General features: G+C 34.1%; 1 protein-coding gene across 1 annotated transcript; it reads right to left on the reverse strand.

Annotated features, from left to right (window-relative positions):
- Positions 1-4,970: 4,970 nt before the first annotated feature.
- On the reverse strand, positions 4,971-9,580 carry LOC136227878 (long chain base biosynthesis protein 2a). Its single transcript, XM_066016648.1, has 12 exons — positions 9,228-9,580; positions 9,073-9,138; positions 8,417-8,505; positions 8,122-8,267; positions 7,918-8,042; positions 7,739-7,832; positions 7,485-7,648; positions 7,118-7,279; positions 6,486-6,612; positions 6,212-6,378; positions 5,997-6,104; positions 4,971-5,234 (listed from the first exon to the last, which is right to left on the reverse strand). The coding sequence occupies exons 1-12, from the start codon at positions 9,351-9,353 to the stop codon at positions 5,139-5,141; spliced, it is 1,470 nt and encodes a 489-aa protein (XP_065872720.1). The 5' UTR covers positions 9,354-9,580; the 3' UTR covers positions 4,971-5,138.
- Positions 9,581-10,620: the final 1,040 nt, after the last annotated feature.

The following is a 10,620-nucleotide window of genomic DNA, read 5'->3' on the forward strand; positions in this document are numbered from 1 at the left end:
GAAAAATCTTCATCCCACTCGGATGTGATTCGAACCCATGACCTCCCTAGTCATAGGTAGACCTGGGCATGGGCCAACAAGCCCGCCCAGGCCTAGTTAACCGGGCTTGGACACATAAAAATACTGGCAAGCTTGGTTCGGCCCAAGCCCGTATAAACCCGTAAAAAACTGGGCGGGCTTGGGCTTTACAAATTTTATATCGGGTCGGCCCGGCCCGATACGATATAACATATATATATATAAATAAATTATAAATTATTATATTATATTATATAAATATAAATTACAATATAATTTTATAAACATAAATATAAATATTTAAGGTTTGCTGAAGTTTTTCTTTTAACCTAATCTCCTCCATGCAAATCATGTCCTCTTTTTACTTATTTTTGCCTTAATTTTATTTTATATACATGGACTTTAAAAAACATATGTATTGAATATTTTTTTTATATTTAATAATGTTGTTCTGTATTTTTTTGATATTATATAAAGTGTAATAATTGTACAAATTTATAAAATAGTATGTATTTCGTTTTTTTTCATGTACAGTATTTTAAATTTAATTGTATTTTTTTAAATATATATGGGCTTGAACGGGCGGGCTTGGGATTCATATCTTAGGTCCGAACCCAGCCCGAATCGGACTAAATTTCCTGCGGATTGGACTGGGCTTGGGCTCATCATGTTTTATTAAAAGTCCAACAGGCCCGGCCCATACCCAGGTCTAGTCATAAGTAACCTCTCAACTACTAAATTATAATATATATGTTATATAATTAAAATTGATGAATGGTCAATATTTATATTAAAAAAACTAACATTATAGATAGAAGGATTATGTAACTAATTTTAACAAAACTTAAAGATTTTACAATGTACTTCAGAAAACTGTGGAGCTAACTAGTAAAATAATCACAAATTTAGAGATTAAAATGTTTTTTTTGAAAAAGTTATACAAACATTGCATTTGATACAATTAAGAAAGCATTTTGCATTACAAGGATTATTTATAAAAATTGATAAAATAATATCATAATTAAAACATCTTAAATATTTAATTTATGTCTATTTTTTATTGTTAAATGAAGTATATTATAATAGCTTTATCTATTGATAAGACTCATTGGAGTTAGTTTTAGATCAACACACCTTTTTGCTCTTTGAGAATGCTGTAAATGAGTTGAGCCACTCATGAACGTTTGAATCTTTAAGAGTTTGGTCGTGTTAGGATCGATTTATTATCGAGTCGAACTTGAGCACAACATGAAAATCGGTTCGACAGCTCTCGAGTAGGTTTGATTATAGATTCATAAACAAACTCGATTATAATTTTCATGAACATGCTCGTAAGCAAGCTTGGTTCAATAGTTTTTTTAGTAATAATTTTTCTATAAGATGTAAAACTTTGTAGTTGTGTAAACTTTAATTGTTCGCGAACAAAGTTCAAGAACATAATTAAAGAATTTGTAGTTGTGATAAAAAAAATTAAATGAACATAATTAATGAGTTGCTCCTGAGCAAAGTTCATAAACAGAATTAACGAGCTGCTCGAAAGCAAAGCCCGTGAACAAATAAATGAGTTGCTTGCGAATAGCTCACGAATAGGATATTGAGCTCAAGCTCATTAATTTTATGGCAATCCCAACATGAACAGGTCAAAGCTCAGCTCAACTCGATTACAACCCTACTCTTTAATGGAGATTCAATGGAAAATTTACATAAATGGCCCTTCAAAATTATATTTACTTTCATTATGTCTCGTGGCTCATGAATTTCAAACCCAAATATTAGTCAATGAGTTTTAAACTTTACTAACATAATTGTCTCTTTTACCATCGATGAAAAAAGTCCAAGATTTAAAGTTGTTTAAAATCATATTTCTCATAGAATGTCACATATGCACGTTGTAAGAAGTAAAATGACTAAAAAGGATATTTACCTATGTTAGTTAATTTTAGTTATTTAGTTATTATTTTTGTATTTTATTTTTAATGTCATCACATTCTTCCAGAGTGTTGAGGGCTAGATTTTATTACCCTCTTTTAAGTTGTTAGTTATTTTAGAATGTCATGTATGCACTACCAATTGCTTCATTCAAGCGTGATCACATGTTTTCCAGCTTCACTAATCACGTGGCTGGTGATATATGCTCTCACATATGAGAGTGGCAATCGTCGCACTTCACTGATGGTCCCTCAGCATGATTCAGAAGATACTTGTCTAATCCATACTTGGCACCAATTTACTGTCCCATTAGGCGATAATAAAAGCATATTATGTCTCACCTAGTTCTATAGCGAGTTTGGCCTAAGGACTGATCTATGAGCATTACATGAGAACCACATATGACACTAATACCCTGTAGTGTTCCCATAGTGGATCATCCGGGTTTTATTGGTTCATAAACTCTCATGCCCTTGGCCTGACATCTCATGTCTGTAACCAGTGAAACACCATCACAACCAAAGCATGTATTAGTCTTTTGTTTATCATTCTCATGACAACAACAACAACAACAACAACAACGGACTAGGTATATCTAGATTAGTATCTTATTGTCTCACGGTTTCACTTATCCGGCCATGACAGTCAAATATGAGTAGATCACTAATCAAGGATACTATGTCAAGTCAGTTCGCACAAGTGAATTAACAGAACATATTATTGCCTTACAATTAAGGGTACCGTTTAGATATAATGTCTCTTGACTAGGGCATACTCTAACATTTTTGTCCTAAAAAATGAGCTAGTTGTTTAAGTCTTGCAAAGTACTGGTATAACTCTATATACCATAGTCTCTGAAGATGAGCCTGTTTCAAGCTCTATATAGATAGGACCCAACCTTACATGTCTGTCACAACACTACTTCTAATGTAGCTGCAGTTGAAGAGGTCTTGGTTACTAGACATCAGATGAATCAGGCACTAGAAGCTTGCTTAGCCCAATGTCAAATTAGAATGAAATAGTTTGCAATAAACACATGACATATTGGTAATTTGAAATTAGTGATTGGGTATTTTTAAAGCTCCAACCCTACAAGCAATTCTCTCTTGCTCTGTGCAGTTCTCACAAAAAAATCCCAACTAAGTTTTTTAGTCCTTTTAAGATCATAACGAAGGTGGGCAAAGTTGCTTATAAGCTCAAGCTTCCTTCAACAAGTAAGGCGTATCCTGTTTTCCATGTTTCCCTTCTTAAAAAGAATCAAGGCCCCTCCTCCTTCTCACTCACTACCGTTCCTACCATTGAATTTGTTCAATCTATTAAGGTTTGTAATGTCCTGGTGAATGATAATACAATTCCTCAGTTGTTGATAAATGGGCAAGTTTATCATCTATGCAACCTGAAAAGACTATTCTATGTTGGCTAATCAGTTCCTGATTTCATCCATTCTTGGGATCAAGAATGTTTTGCATGGGGAGGTATTGTCATCTCTGCATGTTGAACGAAGTAAAAGGGCTAAAAAGAATATTTAAATATGTTAGCTTTGAGTTATTTAGTTATTATTATGTATTTTATTCATATTGCTATCATATTCTTTTAGACTGATAGAGGCTAGATATTATTACCTATTTTAAAACTCTTGGTGAGTTTGTTATGCCAATTGTAATGTAACCACTGCCGATATAGTTAATATACCGTCACGGTTTTGATCATATGGATCTTAATGACCATGTAATATTTGATCATTCACCGTTAGATCTAGGCTTATTAGAATCTTAGGGTGGAAATTTAAAACATCCTAAAGTTTAGATTTGATGAGCCTAAATCTAACGGTGAATGACCAAATTCATTTGGTCGTTAAGGTCCATGTGAACATGGCTAACCGTCATACCTAGAGCAGGAATATCTATCAATCAGAAATATTTAAACTATTATCTTCTTTTCTCATTCTCCTCTTTCTCTCTTCTTAATTGTTCTCATTCTTCTAATTCCTAAATCAATCGACACCTATTCTGGACATAGAATCATCATTTTTCTATTTCCTAAACTAACAAAAATCTATAAGATTTCAAAACTAAAAAGTTCAAAACTTGCTTAAAATAATATTTCCACAAACTCTGTGGTGAAGCTCTTAGCCTAGTGGTTGAGAGCTTACCTATGACTAGGGAGGTCATGTGTTCGAATCACATCCGGATATGGAGGTTTTTCTTTCTTCTTTATATTGTAAGCGCATTGTGCGTAAATTTTTTTTAAAAAAAAATATTTCCACAAACTCTAGTGAAAAAATGACTATTATACTAGTAAAATTGAAAGTTCAAAGTCCACAATATCTAATTTTAAAATTCAAGAATCACATTGAAAATAGGCTTAAAGTATTTTTTAGCCCCTGACCTATCCAAAATTTGTGCATTTGGCCCCTGATCTATTATTTGGTCACATTTGACCCATGACCTATCAAATTAGATAAAATTCAACCCATATTGAATGGAAAATTAATTTTCAACTAGAGATGGCAATAGTAACTATTTTACACAGTAAAAAAATCCTAAGAACTTTTTCTAGTGTTCCGATAGAGTGAAAATTAATTTTATTTATGTGTCATGTGTCATTTTTGTATTGGTTACTGCCGTTCATTTTCCAACACAGTTAATTTTTCATCCAATATGGATCGGATTTTATCTAATTTGATAGGTTACGGACCAAATATGACCAAATAATAGACCAGGGGTCAAATGGACAAATATTGGATAGGTCAAGGACCAAAAAAATGCTTTAAACCTTGAAAATAAGAGCAAATTGAGAGACTATGGATATAATTTACCCTCGAGAACAAATAATGGCAAGTTCCCTCAATCAATACATAGTAGCAAATGATTGCTTAGTGGATTTGATGAGATATGAATACAATACATGTGAGCCTAATTTCAAGTGTGCTGTCACTTACCTACCTTAAACCATTCACATGATAATTGAATACAATTTTTTATGATTCCCCACTTCTTTTTGTTAAGCCAATGACATGAAAGTAGCACAAGGGAAAGAATTGAATAAATTTCATCTATACACACAATTTTAAATCAGAAAAACCTGACAATGGATGAATTCAAGTTTGCCTATACACTCACTATTTTGGATCATCAAATACTCAACAATTACTAAATGCTACATATTACATGGAATGAAATAAAAACAATTCATTCCAACTTCAACGTGCTCTGCTCTTGCTGCTGTTTCTTTGGTTCCGCAGGGAAGTATTTTATGCCCACAAGATCACCCACCCTACTTATAACCTGCCAAAAACAATCATCGCCATTAAAACCATTGCTTTCCTGCTATTTAAAGCTACCTATCTCGCCTACATGAATTCACCTTCCACATTCAGATCATTAAAGGGCTATAAACAAAGGATTTAAGCTCGGGTAAATTACACCAATGGCCACTAAACTTTATTCCTATTGACGGTGTGACCACTGAACTTCAAAACATAACATAAAAGTCACTTAACTTTACATTTTCTAATATTATGGCCGCTAAACTTCAATTAACGTCTCAAAATGAGACCTCAAATAGAAATTCTATGAATTGGTGATATTTTAAGCAACTTTTAATAGGCCATTTAGGTGGTGTTTGGTTAGGAGAGACAAAGTGAATGTTTAGAAAGAGAAAGCTCCGGAAATGGTGATTTTAGAAAATAAAAAACATGGTTCCACGGTAAATGTGATTCTAAACAACTTCAATTTTTTGGATATTTCTGTTTTGAGGTCGTCAACGATTATTTTGAGGCGTTAATTTAAGTTTGGTGGCCAAAGTAAAGTTGAGTGACTTCTATGACAAAGTAATGACAGCAAGGTCTCTTTGTTTTTTTCTTTGGACGCTTTGGTCCAATCAAAACACCCTTGAAACTTATCATGATGGCCAATGTGTCCCAATTAAGTCAAATTGTTAAAAAAAAATAAAAATAATTTTAAGATACTGAATAAAAAGATATATTAAATCAAAAAAATCCAGAGCACAAATTCAGGGCTAACTTGTGCTTTTAGAGATATCCTTACCTCCAAGGCTTTGAGAAGGTCTTCCTTGGTATGAGATGCAGATATGCAAATGCGTGCCCTAGCTAAAAGTAGAGGGGTAGCAGGAAAAGCCACTGTAACCACAGCCACCTGCAAATCCATTCATAAATTGGTCACCATAACAGCCATAAAATGGAAAATAAGCAACTGATAAATCAGAAGAATCCATGATAAAATACGACAGACAATGAACTCACATTCTGATTTAAACACTCCCGAGAAAATGCAGGGATTTTAGCTGGATTGTAAAGCATTATGGGCATTACAGGAGAATCATTATCCCCAAGAACCTCAAAACCCATCTTCTGCAGCTCTGACCTGAAAAAGTTGCTGTTTTCACGTATTCTTGCTAACTTTTGAGCCCCTAGAGTGACATCAAAGATATTCAACTTATGACCAAATAAAAGCATCCAAACTCAAATCCAATTTATTAGCATTATATAGACACTGCACTAATTTTTCTTCTAGTACCTCTACTGGAACCGTCTTCACCAAGAATAACCTTTATAGCAGATATAATTTGTTGTGCAGCTGGAGGTGATATTGATGTTGCATACAGATGAGCTGGACAACTGTACTTGAGATACTGTATAAGCTCCTGAAAAATAAATATACTAAAATAAGCAATCTGCCGTCATCAATCAGACACATTATGAAATAACTCTAGTATCCACTCAATAGTATTAGTTGACATGCTTCACAGTTTCTAGAGGTCATGCAGATACAAACTTATGAACTTGGAAAACTTGTCAAGCCCAATAAGATCATGACAAGTCCTGAATAGATACAACCATCACCATGATACACATATACTGTGATTCCCACTTAACATACAAGGAAAACAATTTAAAATTATGGCAAGCTAGTGATCATCCAAATTGCCACCATGTCAAACTGCGTATTACTAGCGACAGTAATTCAATCCATCCATATTGTACACAAAGCAAACAAAAACAATGAAACCCATGAAGATAAATCCTTTAATTAAAGAATGTAGAGGCTCAACTCCCAAGTAGTACAAGTGCATGTGATTCTCCTTTGACCTTTCTCAGTACCACTTCTATACACAATCAAGAATATTTAAGAAAGGTGCATAAAAGAACCTTGGATCCAGCAATGTAACCACCAGATGATCCGAACGATTTCGTAAAAGTTCCCATCATAATGTCAACATCAGCAGTATCTACTCCTAAGAGTTCACAAACACCTCTTCCCGTTTTTCCAACAGCTCCAATGCTGTGAGCCTCATCCAAGTAAACATATGCCTAAAAAGCCAAAAAGAATAAATTATCTTTTGTTAATAGCAATAGAAACTTTTGTTAGAGTATGTCTGTTTGTAGGTTGAAAATTCGTTCATCAATATAATATAGGAATTTACCACTATATATATGCATCCAGGTGTAGCAATTAGCATTGATTTCTCAAAAGATAAACTGAAATTTAGCATGCACAAATGATAAAATGTATCACCTTATATTTCTTGCATATTGCCACAATCTCTGGAAGGTTGCAGAGTTCTCCTTCCATACTATATATCCCTTCAACAATTACCATTATCTTCTTCCAAGGCCTATGTGTCCTAGGTTGCCCGTTAGCAATTTGTTCTCGTAAAACTTTCTCCAAGTGTGACGGTGCTAAAACAAAGAGACATTATACTCAAACAGCACAACAGCGCTGAAATATTGAAAGGAACCATAGTAGGCAGGCAGCATCAGACAACTTACTATTATGTTGGAAAACTCTAATTGTTGCTCCTGAGCCTCGAGCACCATTGACAATAGAATTGTGGTTCAATGAATCACTGATTATCAATCCACCCTGTAATAATATGATTGAAATAAGCAACTCATACATGCACAACAGCCAAAAATAGTGATACTAATAACAGGATCTATGAGCGCACTTTCCCCATCAGGACAGGAAGGATGGCAGAGTTTGTCACATAGCCCATACCAAACACTATGGAAGCTGGCTTTCCAACGAAGCCTGCAACACATTCCTCCAATTCAGTGTGCAGTGCTGTTGTTCCTGATAAAATATCTGCTTCATTAAAACCAACTACCAGAACATAATAACAAAAGAACTGACTGCAGAATATCATGCATACCCCCATCAACACGAGTGCTACAAGTACTTGGAGAGAACTTTTTCAATGACTCAATAACACGTGGAGTGCAATATTCATCAGCAGCTGCAAAGCCAAGATAATTATATGATCCCAAATTAAGACACCTAGTTGTCTTTGTAGTTCGTCTGCACAAGATGTAAGGAAACAATTAATCCACAAATCACTTACAAGCAAGGAAGTTAGTAAAGTGTCTCTAAAGCATACAACTGCACAAGTTAAAATTGCTTTCTAATGGGGACTTTAGACTTCCAAGCAAAATGACGAAAGTACTCACTTTAATGTCTTATTATTGTCATTGGAGTAACGTTCAACCACATCAAACCAAGCATCAGGAGCACTTGATATAGGTCGTCCAAAACAGTCCTACACGGACAAAAAAACACAAGAAATGTCAACCCTTCAGCTATTTGCAGCACACCATTGCGTTGCACATTGTACTGAAGCAACTGCAACTACTACATTAATATCACATTTATAACCCCCAGATAAACATATACAGAAGAAAATAAACACAAAAAGAGCAAAAACTTATCCCATATACATAGAACAAGAATTTAGAGCATAGAAGTACATATTGACTGATGCTTAGATGAATGAATGACAGTCAAGACCCTTACTTCTTTTAACATATACCTAAGAACATTTTGCATCAATCAAACAGTTGTGGACCTTTTGGTAGTTCTCAACCACAAGCATTCGGATTGATGCTCATAATCAATGTAAAATTCAAATTCTTCCTAAAAAAAATTATATATAAAAATTCAAATAAAATCAAATACAATTGCTAGTTACTGGTTAATCGAAGATGTTTCTGCAAAAATGTTCCAATGGCTTCTCATACATCAATTCGAATTCAGGCCAGCCTTAAATATAAATCGAAGTGAAGCAGATGCAAGGAAAAACTCAAATTTAAAAAGGAAAAAGAGTAACCTGAATCCGGAGATACAGACGTCGAACATAGAAGTCTTCAAGCCCTAAACAGATCGGAGCATAACCCTAAATTCGAGACAGAAATAGACATAGTATAAAAGAGTTGAAGCATACCATAAATTACAAATTACAAAACGCAAAGGAAAATGAGAAACCTGAAGATTGCTGGCATGCCACCAATCAAAGATTTTCCTGAAAAAATCGCGGAATTGACCAAAAACGAAGAGTAAACCATAGCTAAAGTAAGTGGTCAAAGCGGTCAAATAAGGAATGGTAATCATGGCTGGATCGTACTTCCGTTTCTGAATTATATCAGTCGGCAAGATGAGGTGTAAATGAAGTGAATGTCAGATCTGGTAAGAGAAATCGAATATGGTGTGTTAGGAGTGGAAGATGATTGTATGCATGAAGAGGAAAAGATTGATGAAAATCAAATCCCCTCCCTTCTTCTGGGTTTGATAATTCAAAATCCAAATTATTTTCCTCCGACTCCAATTTTGACTGAACTTTCGTCATCTTATGTTTGAAATAACCAGGAAGAAAAGTAGCGGGTAAGGGCTGAAAGCTGCAAGTATGGGCCTTCATCTTCTCCATTTTAGATCTCCTTGATACCGACCCACCAACAGTCTTTTTACTTTTACTCAATTCATGCTGCTGCTTCTTTTTCTTTTAATTAATTCGATTAATCAAAACGTTTTACATATATCAGTTTTTCTGTTACTAGAATATTATTAGATGATTTTCTTTTCTAGTTGCTTTTTAATTCTAATCCAACAATTTTTAGATTGTAAATGAGTTGAGTCGCGGTTCGTTTTGCTCAATAAAAGTAATTATAATCTAGTCGAGCTTGAGCACAGTGAAGTTCGGTTCAAAAGCTCGTGAGCATATTTGGTAATAGGTTTACGATGAACAAGTACAAAAACAAGCTTGATTGTAATATTTATTAATACATCCATGAGCAAGCTTAGTTGGATTTTTTTTTTTTTTAATAATAGTAACTCTACAGAAGGAAAGAACATGTAAAACAATGTAGTAATATGTGAAAGAAATTTCAAATGAACATAATTAAAGAGTTGTTCGTGAGCGAAGTTTATAAACAAAATTAATGAGTTACTCAAGAGGAAAAATCGTGAACAAACTCACATGAACTCGAACTCGTTAATTTTTTGACATACCAAGCATCAGCAGATTAAAACTCCACTTGGTTTGACTCGATTACAATCTTACAATAAACCATACTCGGTGGAAAATCTAAACAATGAGCAATCCAAAACGACAGAACGAGTACCGTAAAAAGAAGAGATGTGGCCTAGAATGAAAGATGGGAGGGGTCAGAATAGCCAAAGGAGACTGCCTAGTATCCAATTAAGATCCAAATCTTAATTAATTAAGTTGAAATTAAGCCCAAAAGAGAGGACATAGGCAAGTCATCCTTGGCTATCAAACACACCCTCTTCATATTCATACAAGGCCTCTCTTCATGATCATTTTATTTTATGATTCATTAATGAACAAATTCCCACATATTTATACCTAAAATATAATTAA

This window comes from Euphorbia lathyris, chromosome 1 (genome assembly GCF_963576675.1).
Source record: "Euphorbia lathyris chromosome 1, ddEupLath1.1, whole genome shotgun sequence".
Classification (NCBI taxonomy): domain Eukaryota; kingdom Viridiplantae; phylum Streptophyta; class Magnoliopsida; order Malpighiales; family Euphorbiaceae; genus Euphorbia; species Euphorbia lathyris.

Bases quoted from the DNA above. Each gene is read 5' to 3' on its own strand.
- LOC136227878 (XM_066016648.1), bottom strand. From the start codon at position 9,353: ATGATTACCATTCCTTATTTGACCGCTTTGACCACTTACTTTAGCTAT. The intron at 8,268-8,416 runs GTGAGTACTTTC...CATCTTGTGCAG, and splicing joins GACAATAATAAGACATTAAA to ACGAACTACAAAGACAACTA. The intron at 7,649-7,738 runs GTAAGTTGTCTG...TCTTTGTTTTAG, and splicing joins TAGAGTTTTCCAACATAATA to CACCGTCACACTTGGAGAAA.